The sequence below is a fragment of the Pelophylax lessonae genome (genome assembly GCF_965119305.1).
Source record: "Pelophylax lessonae genome assembly, chromosome: 10".
Classification (NCBI taxonomy): domain Eukaryota; kingdom Metazoa; phylum Chordata; class Amphibia; order Anura; family Ranidae; genus Pelophylax; species Pelophylax lessonae.
The window spans coordinates 217,991,366-218,012,354 of NC_138777.1; the positions used below are offsets into that span (position 1 = coordinate 217,991,366).

Genomic DNA, 20,989 nt, shown 5'->3' on the forward strand with positions numbered 1-20,989 from the left:
GTGTGTTACTTGTTCAGTCTGCAGGGCAATGCACTGTTTGCGTGTTGGGGAGGGGAGGAATGTGGGAGATTGGAACCAGCTTTACAGCAAATAAATTATGCAGTTCTATAGCCTTCCAGAATCTCTCACAGCTGCTGTACTGGTGCTCTGACATGGGTTGCTGAAGCCTCAGCAGCACTAAATCCATGGAAGGAGATGGCACCACAGTACCTGACCAATGAGATATCACCTTTGTGTATAGCAGTGAAATTCAGCCATCAGTCAACTCATTTCAGACATCCCAGCCTTACCCACGACTCATGGGTAACGTACCGTGGGGTCGACTCTTTCTGTGGACTTAGGAGCCTTCTTTATCCTATATAAAGGATGTGTTCAAAGGAGAACAACAGCCAAAGCTTGTTTGGCTGTACTTCCTCTGTGAATCACAGGAACGCAGTTCCTTCTGCACTCCTGTGACCCGTTTTCAGCTGACAGCGAGTTTAAGCCTCAGAGCCTGTCCAGGCTCAGGAAAGATCAAGACTATCTGGTCGGGATCTGCCCACATGCCTGGACTGGCACCCGACTCAGCCTCTAAGCAAACTGCTGAGATCCTGAGCCAGCCGCTCCCGCCCTCTCCACAGCCCAGCGCTCCTGTGAGCACAAGGGGGGGGGTCAGAGCAGAGAGCTAGTGACTGAGACTCACCAGCTCTCTGCTCAGGGAGCTCTCACTTCCCAGGCATTTCACAGCCATTGTCCGTCCTCTCCTGCACAGAGTTTCCATCGCTGGATCGGCTACAGAAAAGGTAAGTACAGCAATGTTTGCTTTACAGGGTTAGATAGATTAGGGTTAGAATGTGGCAGAGAGCAGGTTTAGCGTTGGGTTTTGCCTGGATTTCTCCTTTAAGAATACACATTACTCTATTTTATACTATATTTTATTTTCCTGGAGTTAAGCATTAAATACATAAAATATGTAAAATAGATACTTAAATAGAACCAAGGCACACACCTAGTTATTCAAGTAAATCCTATGCGCTTAGGAGTATACAGAACTCAAATCAATGGTGCTGCTACATAAAACAATAGAATATGTAAAAAATATATCACTGTTCCTGCTCCAATAGCAGCAATACTGGATATTAGTAGTGCAAATAATGGTAAAAAAATGTATACCTGCATCCAAATGTACAAAAAGTTGGGTACCACTCAATCAACAATAATATTGCACATAATAATAAACCTATATAAAAGTCCATAGTGTGTTGAGTCCCAAATCAATTGTGAAATAATAATTAGAGATAAAGATGATCAGTGGTCGTTAGAGGGGTACACCGTCACACTTCAACCTCCACCGTGTGAAATAGAGAAAGTGGCCACTCACCAACTTTCCATGCCTGTCCACTTACATGGACCATGCTCACCCAGCTTTTCACAAATGATGATCAGTCACAGCTCACTCCTATATTCTCCACTGCTCAAATGCTCATAAAGGCGAAGGAAAAAAAGAGTGCCCATAGCTTGAGAACGTCTCAAACACAACATTTATTAAGATATACTGTATAAAAGATGCACTCGAGTACATGTACTTAAAATCAAATAAGAGTATAGTCACATCAGCTTGGTGCAGCCCAGCAATCCAAAGGTAGCTCCACGCTGACCATATGGACACATCCGGGTGAATCCTCGCTGTGGTATGCAGAGGACGCCGTCTAGCCACTTTGTTGAAACGTCGACAATAGAAACGCTGCTTTTTTGCTCTATTTACAGACAATTGTTTTGCCTTTCATTTCTGTTTTATCCTCTTGCCAACCGCACTAAAGCCGAATGAAGGCTACAGCGCGGTTGCACATTTCCGGGAGGGCGTCTATTGAGGTTCTCTCAGAACCCTGCCTCCCCGTGCACATTGGGAGTGCTCTGTGATCGCGGTGTCCTTCTGACACAGCTGATCACAGATAGGGACAGAGGGCCAATCACAGCAGCCCTTTACCATGTGATCAGCTGTGTCCAGTCGCAACTGATCACAATGTAAACATGATTTGAAGCTTACCGGAATTCCTTTCTTCACATTGACAGCATGTGAGGAGAGGAGAGCCGATAACCGGCAAATCCACACAGGGGACATCTACAGTGATAATCAGGGCACTGATTGTCAGTGCCCATCAGTGCAGCTTCATTAGCGCAGATCAGTGAAGGAGAAAAATTGCTTATTTACAAAATTTTATAACCAAAACCAAGAAAAACTTTTCCAAAATTTTTGGTCTTTTTTTGTTTAGCAAAAAATAAAACCCAGTGGTGATGCAATATCACCAAAAGAAAGCTCAATCTGTCTCTAAAAAATGATAAAAATTTCATATGAGTACAGTGTTGCATGATCGTGCAATTGCCATTCAAAGTGCGACAGCGCTGAAATCTTAAAATTGGCCTAGGCAGGAAGGGGTAAAAGTGCCTGGTAGGCAAGTGGTTAAACTCATTGCTTTAGAGTGAGGAATTGCGTATACTTTAATTTTATTCCTTACTGTGTACATCATACTGTAGAGGTTTCCCCTTATTCCTTGTCTGTGCTCCCTTCACACTACACATTCCATGATTAATAGTTCTTTCATTCAGCAATGCGCTGACCCTACATGGTCTCAATGCAGGTCTAACCTGGCCACCCTCCTCGGCACGTTCCCATTGAGAAATACAGTGCTAGGTACCAATGCAGCCAGGGGCGGCACATAAGACCTCCACTGAGCCGATTCCCATTTGCAGTGGGAAGTGCTGTGATGGAATCGGCTCAGTGGAGGTCTTATGTGCCGCCCCTGGCTGCATTGGTACCTAGCACTGTATTTCTCAATGGGAACGTGCCGAGGAGGGTGGCCAGGTTAGACCTGCATTGACACCATGTAGGGCCAGCGTAGTCCTAAAAAGGAAGATAAAAAGTTACATACATTAAATATTTAAACCTACAAAGGCATCCATAGCTAAAGAAACATATTGATGTGTGTTTGGATACAGCAATGGCAATGATATTTATTTGGCTTTGTTTTATTGAATAAATCTTGAGTGATGGACGTTTTAATCCTTGAGTAAACCCTGAACTTTTCCCCAGAGTTTCCTCTCAATCACCGACTGTCTGATTTGCTCTATTGTAGATTCACAGTGGCAAACGCGTTATGGAGTGTTTAAAGAAGGCTCTGAAGATTGCTAATCAGTGCATGGACCCTTCCCTTCAAGTACAGCTCTTCATAGAAATTCTCAACAAATACATCTACTTCTATGAGAAGGAAAATGATGTGGTACGTCCGTGTTCTCATCACTTCACTTTTTCTCACTCTTTATCTTTCAGGAGGGATCAAAGAAGTTGCAAACGTTCGCTCTGGGATAATGAATGTTCTGTCAGCTTTTAGCTCTGTTCAACGAAATATATTTTATTTGATATTTTATCTCCCCCTCTCTAGTGTTCTCTCATCTCCATAGCAGTCGGTGGGTCTGTCTCTCTCTGGAATTGCTTGCTTTCTCTCTCTATCTCACAAATAGCCACTGTTTCTCTCTCTCTCTCCCTCTCTCCCTCTGCCATTCTCTCTCTCTCTCTCTCGCTCTCGCTCTCGCTCTCTCTCGCTCTCTCTCGGTGTCTTTCTAGCGCTCTCTCTCTCTCTCTCTCTCTCTCTCTCTCGGTGTCTTTCTAGCGCTCTCTCTCTCTCTCTCTCTCTCTCTCTCTGTGTCTTTCTAGCGCTCTCTCTCTCTCTCTCTCTCTCTCTCTCTCTCTCTCTCGGTGTCTTTCTAGCGCTCTCTCTCTCTCTCTCTCTCTCCGTGTCTTTCTCGCGCTCTCTCTCTCTCTCTCGCTCTCGCTCTCTCTCTCTCTCTCTCTCTCTCTGTGTCTTTCTAGCTCTCTCTCTCTCTCTCTCTCTCTCTCTCTCTCTCTCTCTCTCTCTCTCTCTCTCTCTCTCTCTCTCTGTGTCTTTCTAGCGCTCTCTCTCTCTCTCTCTCTCTCTCTCTCTCTCTCTCTCTCTCTCTCTCTCTCTCTCGGTGTCTTTCTAGCGCTCTCTCTTTTGCTGCCCCTCTAGCTGTCTCTATATTTCTCTCTCTAGCTGGCTTTCAAGCTTTCTCTCTTGCTCTCTGTCTCCTTTGGGAGACCAGGGCATGTTGATGTACAGGGAGGCGCACTGTGTGATGGCAACTTTTATTAACTACATTTCTCTAGCGCTCATCGACAGACGTAGTCCTCGGTGATACACCACCTTCGGGTTATGTTACCTCCGCAGGAGCAGGACTAGACAGGAAATTAAAAAGCTCTGGCCACACCCTAGGGGCAGTCCCAGAGGGTATATCCTCTCTCTCTCTGCCTCAGCAAATCAGTTATTTTCTGTCTAGTTAGGAGTAAGGACCTAGATACCTTGCTGGGATCTTAGGTCCTGGCAAGAATTTTTTTCTAAAAGGATTTTTAGACAGCTTTTTTTCTCCAGGGTTCCTGTGAGATCTTCAAGCAAGAAAGCTGAACTGGGCGACGGGCTGGATGTTGAGATCCGGTGGTCACCCCAGTTCAGCCTACGAGCGCGTGCAGGCCATAGCTCCGCGCTGGGTCGGCCGCGACAAAGTCCCATTAAAAGGACTGAACCCGCGAGTTAAACGTCTCGCTGAAACGCCAAAGACCATGAGTCACGGCGTCCGTATCGGTCGACAGCCCTCCCGCCCCGGTGGAGAGGGGTACTGTCAGGAGTTGGTGCCCGCCTGGTTCCGGTATGGTGAGTAGTATGTTCCCCCTTTTTTCCCTGACGGGTTTTGTGGTGAACGCGGGCCCCTCTCTGTATGGTAAGAAAGAGTTCTTTCTATCCTATAACATGTCACAAATCCTCCTACTTTGAGTGTGATTTTATGTGTGCAAAAAGCCAGGAGGCTTGGTTTGGGAGCTAACAATCTATTGTATACATGTTTTAAAGATGTAATCTGTGGCATTCTGGGAATCTTATGGGTTAAGTATAAGCTACCTACCAGTCAGAAGCCACGGACATGTAGACTGCCTTCCAAATCAGATCTCCAGCTATTAGCAGGCCTCCCGAACGGCCATGCGGTCCGCCAGGGCCGGTACCGCCAACCACGCCATATCCCCATGCAGAGAGAGTGTTGTGTGCCTGCAGCACACCGCTAGTCAGCACAGGCCGCCGCCATTTTTTTTGCTGGATCGCACGAGCCGCCATTTTGGCGTAGCCTCGTGTCTCCAGCATGGGGGTGGCCATGTTTGAGGTGATCCTACACCTCGTGGAGCTTGGGGGAGGCGCCGGAAGGCGTGCAGAGGGGCGGAGCCGCCTCCCTTCTTCCTGGGCAGCCAGCCAAAAGACTTCCTGTTTGTCAAGACAGCGCTGTAAGCTGTTGCAGTTTAACTCTGAGCATCAAGTGGTGAGCCTGGGGGTCTATCTCTCTCTCTCTCGATCGATAGGGATCCCTAGCAGGTAACACTAAGGGGCTTTTTGTGGCGCTGGGGGTCAGAAAAAGAAAAAAAAAAAAAAAAAAGTTTTTTTCTTTTTGAATTATATTATCCAGGAAGTAACTGGAGTTATCATGGACCCTGCCACACATATTCCCCCACCTGTTTCCCTCGAGGGGGCCTCGGGACCCGCCGGTGCACAGAGTATAGAGTCATTTACAGCAATTTTGGAGTCTATGGTGGTTCGGGTGGAGGCGGCCTGTCAGGGACGGGGGTCAAGGAAGCGACCCCCGCCTACCCCTATACCATCTGACACCTCTGACTCAGATTCAGAGATGGTCACGGCAGTTGCAGGTTCCTCTGCAAGGGCTGTTATCCCAGGTAAAGCCCCCTCAGACAGTGAGGAGGACGCTTCTTCTCCTGCTATAATTCAGGAAGAAGCATTGGTGGACGCACTAGTTGTGGCAGTGCAAGAAACCTTAAAACTTGAGGCTTTACCGGCAGAGGCAACTGAAACAGAGAGGCCTTTCGGTACTAATAAGCCCATCAAGACGGCGAAGGCTTTTCCGGTACCTAAATGTTTTGGTAATCAGATTAAAGGAGAATGGGAGCATTCTAAACGTACCTTTACTATTTCCAAGCGTATTGCTAGACGCTATCCGTTTGAGGAATCCATCATTAAGAAATGGACGGTACCACCAGTCGTGGATCCGCCTATTTCCAGGCTGAATAAAGCCACGGTTATTCCAGTGGAGGACACTTCGTCCTTTAAGGATCCGGTGGATCGAAAGATAGAAGCAGAGTCCCGCACTATCTTTTCTCTGATAGGGTCAGCATTTAGACCAGTAATTGGTCTAGTTTCCCAGACACTTACGGAATGGGCGAAAATGGTACGCCAAGATCTTAGGGGAAAAGATATTCCCCAGGAGACATCTGATTTGATGGAACAGATCATACAAGGGCTACGGTTTATCTGTGACGCAGCCTTGGACACAACTCCCTTATTAGGGCATGCATCTAAGTTAGCAGTGATCCTCAGACGTGTGCTGTGGTTAAAATGCTGGTCAGCTGACCTAGGTTCCAAAAAGACCTTGACCAATCTCCCTTTTCAGGGGAATCGTCTATTTGGGGCCAACCTAGATGAAATCATTAAGGATGCCACTGGGGGCAAGAGCACTTTCTTGCCACAGGCTGCAAAAGCTAAGGGACCTCGCAACAAGCGAGGACCTTTCTTTACCGCCCATAAAGGGCGCCCGGCTGGTACTAGCGGGAAAGGCAAGACTCCTCCAGGAGGATTCAAGAAGGGCTGGTCGGACAAGCAGAGGACCAACCCAGCCAAACCCGAAGCAAAGGAGTACACAGCCTGAAGGTGCGCCCCCACCCGGTTTCAGGGTGGGGGGACGTTTTCACCGGTATTCAGGACATCAGATCGAGCATCAACCACTACTACCGGTGCGATTCTTCCCTTCCAACATTTAAGTACCACAGGAAGCGGTAGTTACCGTTCCCTGAATAGATCTTTTCCTTTACCCTTTCCTAAGATTAGTCCCGATACCACACAGGAATCGGATCTGGTTGACCAGATAGGCCAAGTAGCCTCTAGTCGGGTGACTTCGGTCCCTGAGGTTCAACCAGAAAAGATCACCCTTCCTGATAACTATCAGGTATCTGATAAATGTGTGGAAACAGGAAACGACCAGACTTCCTCGGATGGTCGGGGCCAGATAGCTCTAGGGACGCCTGGTTCAGATCCAATCAGCGCCAGTGGTCCTAGAAATTCTAGGCTGGCCTCCCCAAGCCGGCCTGGCCGACTTGGACATGCTAGTCACAGACGTTCCGTGGGAACTTCGTCTCAGGGAGTGTCTGTGGTCTCAAGGACCAAGTTACCTTCGTGCTTTACAGTCGCTGGTTTTAATGGCCTGGCCATTGAGACCCAAGTACTGAAGGACAGAGGTTTGTCTACTTCAGTCATTTCTACCCTTATTAAAGCAAGGAAAGCGACTTCCAGCAAAGTCTATTATCACACATGGAAGACTTATATTGCGTGGTGCGAATCTTTAGGATTTCCTCCACGTACCTATTCGGTGTCTCGAATATTGGCCTTTTTGCAACAAGGGGTTGAGCAGAAGCTAGCCTTGAGCACCATCAAGGGTCAAGTTTCAGCATTAGCAATCTTCTTTCAGAAGCCGTTAGCTACCAAATCCTTGGTGCGGAATTTCATCCAGGGGGTGCGGCACCTGGCTCCTCCAGTCCGCGCGCCCTTACCGCCCTGGGATCTTAATTTGGTTTTGTCGGTTCTACAGAAACCTCCTTTTGAAAACATCAGGGAGATTCCCTTGCTTACTTTATCCCAGAAGGTGGCCTTCTTGGTGGCTATTACTTCTGCTCGCAGGGTGTCAGAACTGGCTGCATTATCATGCCAGTCCCCATACCTAGTGATTCATAGGGATAAGGTAGTACTTCATCCTAAGCCATCTTTTCTTCCTAAGGTGGTTTCAGATTTTCATCTGAATGAAGATATTGTACTACCTTCCTTGTGTCCTCAGCCCAAGCATCATCGGGAACATGCGTTGCATTCCTTAGATGTGGTTCGGGCAATCATGGTATACCTGAAAGCTACGGAATCATTCCGTAAGACGGATTCACTTTTTGTGATCACGGATGGCCCCAGAAAGGGTTTGCCTGCATCTGCCGCAACCATTGCCAAATGGATTAGACAAACGGTGGTACAGGCTTATTCTATTAAGGGTCAGAGTCCTCCGTTCCCTGTTAGGGCGCACTCCACTCGAGCGCTCAGTACTTCCTGGGCCTTTCGCCATCAGGCGTCAGTGGTCCAGGTATGTAAGGCGGCCACCTGGTCGTCGGTACATACCTTTACAAAATTCTATAAGATTGATGTGACGGCATCGGCGGATGCCTCATTTGGCCGCAAGGTTTTGCAGGCCGCAATTTGAGGAGACCGGTGGTCTACCTCGAGGGTTTTTTTCTGTTTGAAAATTTTTTTGTTGAGTCTCATCATTAAGGATGAGCATTGTAAACTTCTAGTTGGCACCGGTTGGGCCTTCTAGATTGGGATTTGATTTCCATTTTCCCACCCCTCAGTTGTGATACTGCTCTGGGACGTCCCGAAGGTGGTGTATCACCGAGGACTACGTCTGTCGATGAGCGCTAGAGAAAAATGGATTTTTGTAAAATCTTACCGTAAAATCCTTTTCTCTTAGCTCATCGACAGACGTAGTCCCCGCCCCTCTGTTTTGGAGTTGGGTTGGGTTAAATTCTCTAAGCACTGCTTTTTTACATAACTGATTTGCTGAGGCAGAGAGAGAGAGGATATACCCTCTGGGACTGCCCCTAGGGTGTGGCCAGAGCTTTTTAATTTCCTGTCTAGTCCTGCTCCTGCGGAGGTAACATAACCCGAAGGTGGTGTATCACCGAGGACTACGTCTGTCGATGAGCTAAGAGAAAAGGATTTTACGGTAAGATTTTACAAAAATCCATTTTTTTGGAGAGAGGATCTGGACATGAGCTTCATTTTCCCATTAGAAAGATTTATTTAAGATTAACTTTTTTAATTGTCTTTACTGCTGTAGATAAGCTTGCTAATTAATTTTAATGATCTGTATTCTGCTTTAAGCACAGTTAATTTTTTTTTTTTTTTTACTTTTCCAGTTATGTATGCAACCTTATATATTTTGTATGTCCTCTCTCTCTCGCAGGAATAGCCACTCTCGCTTTCTCTCTCGCTGGAATAGCCACTCTCGCTTTCTCTCTCTCTCGCTGGAATAGCCACTCTCGCTTTCTCTCTCTCTCGCTGGAATAGCCACTCTCGCTGGAATAGCCACTCTCACTTTCTCTCTCTCGCTGGAATAGCCACTCTCGCTTTCTCTCTCTCTCTCGCTGGAATAGCCACTCTCGCTTTCTCTCTCTCTCTCGCTGGAATAGCCACTCTCGCTTTCTCTCTCTCTCTCGCTGGAATAGCCACTCTCGCTTTTTCTCTCTCTCTCTCTCTCTCTCTCTCTCTCGCTGGAATAGCCACTCTCGCTTTCTCACTCTCGCTTTCTCTCTCTCTCGCTGGAATAGCCACTCTCGCTTTCTCTCTCTCTCTCGCTGGAATAGCCACTCTTGCTTTCTCTCTCTCTCTCTCTCTCGCTGGAATAGCCACTCTCGCTTTCTCTCTCTCTCTCTCTCTCTCTCGCTGGAATAGCCACTCTCGCTTTCTCTCTCTCTCTCTCTCTCTCGCTGGAATAGCCACTCTCGCTATCTTTCTCTCTCTCTCTCTCTCTCTCTCTCTCGCTGGAATAGCCACTCTCGCTTTCTCTCTCGCTGGAATAGCCACTCTCGCTTTCTCTCTCTCTCTAGCTGGAATAGCCACTCTCGCTTTCTCTCTCTCTCTAGCTGGAATAGCCACTCTCGCTTTCTCTCTCTCTCTCGCTGGAATAGCCACTCTCGCTTTCTCTCTCTCTCTAGCTGGAATAGCCACTCTCGCTTTCTCTCTCTCTCTCGCTGGAATAGCCACTCTCGCTTTCTCTCTCTCTCTCTCGCTGGAATAGCCACTCTCGCTTTCTCTCTCTCTCTCTCTCGCTGGAATAGCCACTCTCGCTTTCTCTCTCTCGCTGGAATAGCCACTCTCGCTTTCTCTCTCTCTCTCTCTCGCTTTCTCTCTCTCGCTGGAATAGCCACTCTCGCTTTCTCTCTCTCTCTCTCGCTGGAATAGCCACTCTCGCTTTCTCTCTCTCTCGCTGGAATAGCCACTCTCGCTTTCTCTCTCTCTCTCTCGCTGGAATAGCCACTCTCGCTTTCTCTCTCTCTCTCTCGCTGGAATAGCCACTCTCGCTTTCTCTCTCTCTCTCTCTCTCGCTGGAATAGCCACTCTCGCTTTCTCTCTCTCTCTCTCTCTCTCTCTCGCTGGAATAGCCACTCTCGCTTTCTCTCTCTCTCTCTCGCTGGAATAGCCACTCTCGCTTTCTCTCTCTCTCTCTCGCTGGAATAGCCGCTTTCTCTCTCTCTCTCTCTCTCTCTCTCTCTCTCGCTAGAATAGCCGCTCTCTCGTTCTTTCTCTCTCTCTCCCTCGCTGGAATTGCCACTCTTTAGCATCTCTGATAGCCTTTTCACCCCTCATCCTTGGTGTCTTCTCTTCTCTACGCCTTTCTCTCTCTCTTTTCCTTATCCAGGTTTCTCTACCTTCACTTATTCAACTCTTTGATCTTGGTTTCTATTGAAGGGAAATTTTCCCCCTCTCTCATATGTGGGCGTGTCCGATTCGCAGATCTTTACCAAAAGCAGGATTCATGGTTAGCTTGGAAGACTGAACAGTGATAATCTCAATTGGGGCAGTCTTGTTTGTTCATTCAATTTTTCTTGGCCTCACCCATGGTTTTGCCACCTTACAGCTTTACATGCCGCCCCATAGATTTGAGTACTTCCCAATGGAGTCATACACATGATTGTGTTTGTGGTACATTTTATTGCATTCTAGATCATTCCGAAATCAGAGGCTTCACGGTCTGCCCTTGTAAAAATGGGTAGATAGTAACATCATAATTTTTTACATTGTCCTAACTCCAAAAAGTCTCCTTCACAGGTCACCATCCAGGTCCTGAACCAGCTCATCCAGAAGATTCGAGAAGACCTCCCAAACCTGGAGGCCTGCGAAGAGACAGAACAGATAAACAAACACTTTCACAACACCCTGGAGCACTTACGTCTACGGAAAGAGTCCCCGGAATCAGATGGGCCTGTTTATGAGGGTCTCGTCCTTTAAGCAACCTCCTGCCCTCCACTCCACTCTCTCCAGTTCATCTGCTCTGTTTATTGACTTTTTTTTTTTTTTAACTCTCCTTGTCAATAGATTGTGCCTTCAGAAATGACAAGTATGTGAGCCATCGATTCCTGAATTGTCCTGAGCACTTTGAAATATTACTGGATCTGTGTCAAAAGAGGTGCCTGGAACAGCTTTTATTGTTCTGTAGATCCTAATTTATCTGCTTGTATTGCATTGGTGGTGTTCTGTTACTGTACAAAGCTATTAACCTTTTTCATTAGGGATGCACCGAAATGAAAATTCTGGGTCGGAATCGAAAATGCAGGATGCCCTTGGCCGAAAACCGAAAATGACTTTTTCCCCCCAAAATTTTTAAAATGGATAGAAGAGGGGCACACACCAAAAACAGGCAGCGACGTACACCTGCCGCTGCCACCCTGTCACAGTATATGTACTGTGATGGGTTGTCAAGAGTTTAATTTAATTACCAATGGTATTTGTATTATGCAGCATGAGGGGGTTAATGTTTTGCCACTGCTGGTCACTCATCTATTAGTGACCGACCAGTGGCAGTTAATTAACCCCTTTGTGCTGCATTAGTGCAACCAGTATCAGTGTTAACTAACACTGGTTGCACTGACACTGGTTGCACTAATGCAGCACAAAGGGGTTAATTAACTGCCACTTGTCGGTCACTAATGCATCAGTGACCAGCAGTGGCAATACATTAATCCCCTCATGCTGCATAATACAAATACCATTGGTAAGCTGCCTCAGCGTCCCCCTCGGCAGTACACCTCCCCCCCCCCCCCCGCCTCAGCGCTCCTCCCCATCCCAACGATTCAATCTCCTTACTCTCACTCTGCTGAGTGCTCCTCCAGTGTCCTTCATTCAAAAGACTCGCCTCTGGCCAGCGGCCCGCCTCCCGGTGATGTCACTACTACTGCGATCTGTCCATGAATGAACTAACGCACCGGGCGGGAGGGCGGACTTTTCACCTGCGCGGCGCCCCCCTCCTTTCTCACGGCGGCCATTAATTTCGGCATTTTTAACCCATTATCGGCCGAAATGGGATAGGCCCATTTTCGGCCGATAATTTCGGTGGCCGAAATTTCGGTGCATCCCTAATTTTCATACTTCTTGGTTAGTACACTAGCTCAGTACAAGGGGCAGTATTGAACATTAGCCTTCAGAGGCCAAAAGGGTACCATGTTTCAAGGACCGCTTACCTAAAATGATCATTAGGTCATGTAATAAACAGAACCTGTAGCAATACTTCAATGGCTTTGGCATATAGTAACATGTTATTGTTCCAGACAAGATCACAGCAGGTCTGCTCAGACCCTCCTTACATTGACGTGTTTCACCCAGAAGGAGCTTACTTGTAGACTATGTATAATCAGTTTGAGTAAGCCCTTTCTGGGTAAAATGCATCAGAGTGGCTGGGTGAGCCTTCTGTGATCTTGTTCAGAACAATAAAGCATTACTACGTGATGATGTCATCAAAGTGGGGTTGGTTCTTTTGTTTACTACATTTGGAAAGCACTGATACATTCTATTCATCCTGGCACCTACAGAGACAGGCATATTGCAGCCATACAAGCTACTCCTTTTGTCCATGTTCTGTACAGAACTGGCAACATTCAAAGCTATGTATGATGCATAGTTCACCTTTATCAATAATTTTCATATGTAGGGAAGGGGCACCTGTAGGTAAAAACAATCAATGGCATCATGCTGTCTTGCCTTGTTGCAAGGACCTTGGTAAGACACTCCTAGCCGATTCAACCCCATTCACATGTGTGCTCTGGCCCCTGTTGCATCAGCTCTGAACTCAGCGATGAGAGGAGATAGGGGACCACACGTGTGGGGGTTTGAGAGCTTGCTCGTGTAATGGTGGGGGTGAGCAGTAACAGCTGGAAGTGTATTAGCAACATCCTAGCAAAAGGGAGAAAGGGGTGATGCCATCTATGGCGGTCTTTTGGCCAGGCTTTGGGAGATACATAAATGCCCTACATCTAAAGCATGTTGTCAAAGCTGAACTTTTTTTTTTTTATCATCTATAGGTGCCCCTTACCTGCATAGGTAGTTTTTCGATAACTGAACTAACAATATTTTTCATACATTTGGGCTATGCTAGATGTCATATTGGACAGAAGGAGGCTGCAAAAATGATGACTGGTAGTTTTTCTCCACTGAAATAATAAGTAAGCTGTGTGTTTGGGAGCACAGCACCTTTGTGCCTATGTTCCAAATACATATAAATAAATATTGATCCATCCCTATTGCTGATGTGTCTTTGCCCCAACCAGCTTGCAGGTTTGGTATAGTGGTCATTTGGGTAGCTTGCCTTATTTTAGGGGAGCACCTGGCAGCAAGCTATATACACAGCTGAGTTAGGGGAGCACCTGGCAGGAAAGCTATATGCACAGCTGAAATAGGGAGCACTTGCCAGCTAGCACTAGCAAGCTATATGCGCAACTGAATTAGGGGAGCTATATGTGCAGCTCAATTAGGGGAGCACCTTGCAGAAAGCTATATGCGCAGCTCAATTACGGGGGACACCTGGCAGCAAGCTATATGCACAACTAAATTAGGGGAGCACCTGGTAGGAAAGCTATATGCGCAGCTCAATTAGGGGAGCACCTGCAGCTCAATTAGGGGAGCACCTGGCAGCAAGCTATATGCACAACTGAATTAGGGGAGCTATATGTGCAGCTCAATTAGGGGAGCACCTTGCAGAAAGCTATATGCGCAGCTCAATTACGGGGGACACCTGGCAGCAAGATATATGCACAACTAAATTAGGGGAGCACCTGGCAGGAAAGCTATATGCGCAGCTCAATTAGGGGAGCACCTGCCAGAAAGCTCTATGCGCAGCTCAATTAGGGGGGACACCTGGCAGCAAGCTATATGCGCAGCTCAATTAGGGAAGCACCTGACAGAAAAAGATATATGCCCAGCTGACTTGGGGGAGCACCTGGCAGGAAAGCTATATACACAGCTGAATTAGGGGAGCACCTGGCAGGAAAGCTCTATGCGCAGCTCAATTACGGGGGACACCTGGCAGCAAGCTATATGCGCAACTAAATTTGGGGAGCACCTGGCAGGAAAGATGTATGCGCAGCTCAATTGGGGGGGGACACCTGGCAGCAAGCTATATGCGCAGCTGAATTAGGGGAGCACCTGACGGAAAAGCTATATGTGCAGCTGAATTAGGGAAGCACCTGGCAGGAACGCTTTATGCGCAGCTGAAAGATTATCTATGTGAACAGTTTTATCCACCAAAAACTGTATTCTGTTTATCCGGGCTTGTGATTTACACACTGCATTAATGGGAAACCGAGTCCACTATTATCATTATCTTATCAGCATTACAGCATTCGTTGGTATCACACCTCCCTGGCACTAGCTAGCTTGTTATGTGAAAACTCATTTGGATGAACTATAAAAAGACACAAATAAATGCAGCTCGGTTTTCATTCTTTAATTCTTTCATACAAGAATGTATTTCTTAAATTGCAAGCAAGTGTAAGCACCTGAATTTGACTTGGTATCAGTCTCTCTTATGTGAACAAGGAACATGGTAAAAGAAAGAGAAAGCAGACTGAGAGACCTGAGCTTACACATCTGCAGCCTGTGGCTGGGAGAGGAACAAGACCTGTAAGTTTATTAGGGGGAAAAAAATCAGGTCTCCTGCTCTGCCAGGCAGGGCTGTGCTGTATAAATCTCTGGACTGGCTGAACAGAAATACAAGTCCTTTGGCAGATAAAACCAATCCTATAAATGTATTTCATCCATCTATTTAGCGGTTTGCTTAGAATTAAGTTTCAAGACAATCTGCATAGACCTCTTTCAGCTGTATGTTTAGCAGCTTGCCTTTATTGTAGGTAATGCCTCGTACACAAGCACCAATTGTTGGCCGTGAATTTTCGGCCGCCGTCCGATCGGCCGATTATCGGCTTGTTAGTATGATGCTTCCGACAGCCGACTGCGACTTTTCGGCCGAACAAAATCTGGTGTGCATGCTATAAAATTTTTGTTGGCCGTCAACACAACGGCCGATATTCCGTCAGTCAGTACAGATTTCGACAGACAAAAAATCAGTTGAGCAAGACTGGGCATGCTCAGAGAAGAAAAAACACACGGAAAGTCAACCATCACATGACATCACTTCTGAAGTTGGTTGTTGTTGGCCGACAAAATTCGTGTGCAGTCTAGAGCACATTTCAACCAACACAACAACACTGGACAAAAGACGGCCGATCGGTCGGCCAACAATCGGTGCGTGTGTACGAGGCTTTAGAGACATTTGGTTGACACCACTGTTTTTTCTGATACAAGTCATGCTATACTATGGAGCCTCTAATAAGTAGGGATTCAGAGGTTTTCTATATTATACAGGAAACCAGATTCTGTGTTAAGACCCCCTCCTTGTGGTAACGCTAAAAAGGTCCCTCCTTTCACACCCCTGGACAGTAAATCCTTACCCAGTTGATGGTTGCATTGCCTTTGTGGAATAAGCTGAACTCCAGGGGTTTCGTTAGGGGTAGAGGAATAAGGTGCAATACTTTCTTATTCCTCGCTCCTGCAAGCTTCCAATCTACTGTACAACCGGTCCCCTGAAGCCACAATTTGATATTGTAGCCAATGGTGGCACCTTGACATCTCGTACAGTACAGTACATGAAGGATGCAAAAGGACTGCCCACAACATGGATCATCTCAATAAAAAGAAACCTGTCAACGCAAGGAGTAAGGCAAAGACCACGTATTTCTCTTACCTCTAGCTCTAGAGCAGTGATGGCGAACCTTGGCAACCCAGATGTTTTGGAACTACATTTCCCATGATGCTCAGGCATTCTGCAGTCTAATGAAGCATCATGGGAAACGTAGTTCCAAGATATCTGGGGTGCCAAAATTTGCCACCACTGCTCTAGACCAAGGGTCTCCAAACTTTCTAAACAAAGGGCCAGTATACCGTTCTTCAGACTTTAGAGGGGCCGGAATAGGACTGTCAAGAGTAGAAAATGTCCTGGCATCAGTAGAAGTAAACATGCCCTATCATTTGTGTCAGTGAGAGGAATTGTGCCCCCGTAGTTGATGCCCCTTTGTTGGAGTCATTGGAAGGAACTGTGCACCATCATTGGTGTCATGGTTAGAAATTACGCCCCATCATTGGAGTCATTGTGCCCCTTTATTTGTGTCAGTGAGAGGAATTGTGCCCCCGTAGTTGATGCCCCTTTGTTGGGGTCATTGGAAGGAACTGTGCGCCATCATTGGTGTCATGGTTAGAAAATACGCCCCATCATTGGAGTCATTGTGCCCCTTTATTCGTGTCAGTGAGAGGAATTGTGCCCCCGTAGTTGATGCCCCTTTGTTGGTGTCATTGGAAGGAACTGTGCGCCATCATTGGTATCATGGTTGGAAATTACACCCCATCATTGGAGTCATTGTGCCCCTTTATTTGTTTCAGTGGATGAAATAGTGCCCCAAGGGCCAGATAAAAGCAAGCAAAGGGACCTAGGACACAGTTTGGAGACCACTGCTCAAGACCCAACAAGTCATTACCCATGCAGCATGGGGGGGAATGAAATGAATGGGATTTTGCTTGTTTGGCGTTTTACAAGCTGAAATACGCTCAGGTGTGATGCCTCGTACACACGCAACGATTATCGGCCAACTGATCGGCCGTCTTTTGTCCAAGTTGTGTTTTGTTGGTTGGAATGTGCCTAGACTGCACACGAATTTTCTCGGCCAACAAAATTCTACTTCAGAAGTGATGTCATGTGCTGGTTTACTTTCCGTGTGTTTTTTCTTCTCTGAGCATGCCCAGTCTTGCTCATCAGATTTTTGTCTGCCGAAATCTGTTCTGACTGACCGAAAATCGGGCGTTGTGTTGACGGCCAACAAAAATTTTATAGCCTGCACACCAGATTTTATTCGGCCGAAAAGTCGGAGTCGGTTGTCGAAAGCATCATACTAACGAGCCGATGGGACGTTGGCCGAAAATTCACGGCCAATAATCAATGCTTGTGTACGAGGCATAAGAAGTACAGATGCAAAAACAGGTGTAAACAACTGAAACCGGAAGTGTAAACTGAATCCATTTTTTCTTTAAGACCCCGTTCACACTGGGGCGACCTGTCAGGCGACCTGGTCGCCGTAGGTCGCCTGCCATAGAGAAGCTGTGGACCCGTTCTAATAGGAGCGACACAAGTCGCTCCGACTTAGAAAAAGGGTCCGGAGCTTCTTTGGGGCGACCTGCATAGACTTCAATGTTATGAAGTCCGTGCCGGCCGCTCCGAGGTCGCGGTGCGAGCAGCGCGCCGCGACCTATGAGGTCCCCCCGGCAAGTCGGATCGGCCCAGTGTGAACGGGGCCTCAAAAGAACATGACCGAACATACGATGTTCGCGTGAAAGAGGCCTAAAAAACACACTTTCCTTTGTATGGTATGGTAAGGTAAGGTGCATGCTGGGTAAGGGCCCCGGCCCACAAGGACCAAAATAATAACCCCCTAACAACTCCAGTGTCAGTACAAAGAGGTCCATTTATCCGAGCAGTGTCTGCAGATTCTTCATAACTTGGCATAGACCATAGCAAAAATTGTCAGATTCCAACTGAAAATGTTCCCCACGCTGGATTGGAAATAGACTCAAGAATCTGATTGGCTGTTCTCTTTTTTTTTTTTTCTTCTTTTTTTCTTTTCCCCCATACAGTTGTGTTGATGAACGCTAGTAGGTTGCTGTTTATGGGCTTCAGCTGTCCCCTTTTACTTTTTTATTTATTTTTTAATCTAGTGAATGGCTGTGTGTTCGGCCTCTCATCATTTCCAGCTTGTTCAGGAGCATGCGGAGAGACTTTTAAAAAAATTTCACTTTTTTTATTTTAATTTTTATTTCAGTTAAACGAGGTTCTGTGGCATTCAGTGAGGGCCACTACAGTGCACAGAGCTCATTCATCTGTCGCAGATAGTCTAAAAGAGAAGAAGTCTGTGATCTTTATAGTGTATGTATAACCATAATTGTAAATTTAGGTTTAAATGCGTTATGCACATCTATTAATCTGATGATTTGCACCCGTGGTATAATAAAATGATTATTAACAGTTTGGCATGGTATGACTTTGCGTGTGTTTGTTTTTTTTTTTTTTTATTTTGATAGGAGGATGTTTTTTAATTTTTTTATTTTCTTTTTTACATGTTAAATTCACATTTTAGGCCTCATTCACACAGGGCTAGCACCCATTTTTACGTGAATTGGGCTTTTTTATTTGTTGTTGCACCTGCAACCTCCCCAAATTGCATGGAGGGGGATTGCAGGCTCAGTGGCTGCTCAGATGTAGCCCCATGTAAAATTTTGACAGGTGTGCATGAGCGGCTCCCCAGCCTCAAACGCAGACAGTGCATTCAGGGCTGCATGCCTGTGAAAGTTTGACCTGCAGCTATGTCCAGGCAGCTGCTGTGTCTGCATTAACCACTTTAACACCGGAGGATTTTGCTGTCTTACGTCCAGGCCACTTTTTGCGATTCGGCACTGTGCAAATTTAACTGACAATTGCGCGGTCATGCAACGCCGTACCCAAACGAAATTTACGTCCTTTTTCCCCCACAAACAGAGCTTTCTTTTGGTGGTATTTGATCACCTGTGCGATTTTTACTTTTTGCGCTATAAACAAAGAGCGACAATTTTGAATAAATAACAATATTTTTCACATTTTTTTATATGAAATTCCCCCCCCCCCCCCAAAAAATGTAAAAATCTTAATTTTTTATCATTTTAGGCCAATTTGTTTTCTGCTACATATTTTTGGTAAAAAAAATCGCAATAAGCGCATTTTGATTGGTTTGCACAAAAGTTATTGCGTCTACTAACTACGGGAAAGATTTCTGTCGTTTTTGGTGTTTTTTAACAAGTAATGGCGGCGATCTGCGATTTTTGCGGGACTGCGACATTGCGGCGGACAGATCGGACCCTTGACTGACATTTTTGACACTTTTGGGGGTACCAGTGACATTACTACAGTAATCAGTGTTATAAATATGCACTGTTACTGTAAAAATGACACTGGCAGGGAAGGGGTTAATTTTATTGCAGAGGGAGGGGTTAATGTATGCCTGGTGCTTACTGACGTGTGTGGGGGGAGGTGACTGTGTGACACAGGGACAGATCACAGGTTCAGCTATGCTGAACCCTGCAATCTGACCCTGCCTGTCACTCAGGAGATCCGCCCGCTTTGTTCACACAAGCGGGCGGATCTCCAAACTCGATTCCCCGACGATCGGGGAAGAACGGCGGTGATCACCGCCGCTCCTCCCCTGGCCCGACTCCCGATGTGACTGAATACAGCGGGAGCGAGCCTCCGGCGGCGCGTGCCGCCGCCGGGAAGGGGGAGTGTCTGCCGACGTAGGTCTATGTCGTCAGACCTACAAGAGCCACTTTGCCGCAGTAGAGCTCTAGTGAGCAGCGGTAAAGGGGTTGTAAAGGTTCGGATTTTTTTAAATAAAAATAGCAAACCTGTTACACTTACCTGCTCTGTGCAAGGGTTTTGCTCCTCTTCTGGGGTGCCCGGCGGTGCTCCTGGCTCCTCCTCTTCATCGGGTGCCCCCACGGAGAGCCGCTTTCCCTCGTTGCACCCGTGTGGGCGCGCTCCTGAGTCCTGCTGCTGTGCCCATAGACACAGACAGCGGGACTCAGCCCTGCTCCCGTGTCACTGGATTTGATTGGCAGGAGCCAATGGTTCCTGCTGCTATCAATCTGTCCGATGAGATGAGAGCCAGCAGCTGGAGCCACTGGGCTCGTGCACAGTGCTGTAACAAATGGGCCCAGGTAAGAAAAAAAGGGGGGGGGGGGAAGCTGCAGCAAGGAAGGTTTTTCATTCTATAATGCATTAAGGTAAAAACCTTTGAGACTTTACAATCCCTTTAACCTATATAGGCTACCCGCTCACCGCTCAGGGTGGGTGCAGGCACAAAAACAAAGGCCTCGTTCATGCAGCATTGGTGCCAGTGCTTGTGTGAATGAGACCTTAACTAGACTTATGCCTCGTACACACGCAACGATTATCGGCCGACCGTTCGGCCGACTTTTGTCCAGAGTTGTGTTTTGTTGGTTGGAATGTGCCTAGACTGCACACGAATTTTCTCAGCCAACAAAAATCTACTTCAGAAGTGATGTCATGTGTTGGTTTACTTTCCGTGTGTTTTTTCTTCTCTGAGCATGCCCAGTCTTGCTCATCAGATTTTTGTCTGCCGAAATCTGTACTGACTGACGGAAAATCGGCCGTTGTGTTGACGGCCAACAAAAATTTTATAGCCTGCACACCAGATTTTTTTCGGCCGAAAAGTCGGAGTCGGTTGTCGAAAGCATCATACTAACAAGCCGAAAATCAGCCGATCGGACGTTGGCCGAAAATTCCCGGCCAATAATCGATGCGTGTGTACGAGGCATTAGACTTTTTTTTTTTTTTTTTTTTTTTTAGACTTTCTTTTTTACCTTGTGCTGCTGCTAGAGACAAACACATTCTGTTACCGCTCGGTTACCTATGAGGTGTGGTGTTCAGTATTGCTGCCATACAATGTCGGTGGCTCCATTCCCAATACATGAAAGGATTACATAGAGTGGTTATAGAAAAGCATCACCCTCCTTTTAAAATAATCATATTTTGTCGGGTTGCAGCCCGAACTGAACGCAGACACAGTTTTTGTTTTCTCCAGATGTATTTACAGCTCACTTAACATCCAAGTGAAAGATATAACATTAACATGTCAGAGAAAAAAGAAAAACAGAATTACTGAGTTGGAAAAAGGATTCCCCCCCCCCCTTCAAAAAATGACTCAATCAGG

At 46.6% G+C, this 20,989-nt stretch overlaps 1 protein-coding gene across 1 annotated transcript in view; it reads left to right on the forward strand.

Annotated features, from left to right (window-relative positions):
- Window positions 1-11,414, forward strand: part of VPS35 (VPS35 retromer complex component) — a gene marked incomplete at its 5' end in the record, with an annotated part of 180,023 nt that extends 168,609 nt beyond the window's left edge. Inside the window, 2 exons of the mRNA XM_082271055.1 lie at window positions 3,114-3,257; window positions 10,965-11,414. Of these exons, the coding sequence (XP_082127181.1) occupies window positions 3,114-3,257; window positions 10,965-11,144 (324 nt within the window). The 3' untranslated portion in view covers window positions 11,145-11,414. The remainder of the gene's footprint in view (window positions 1-3,113; window positions 3,258-10,964) is intronic.
- Between the last annotated feature and the right edge of the window lie 9,575 nt (window positions 11,415-20,989).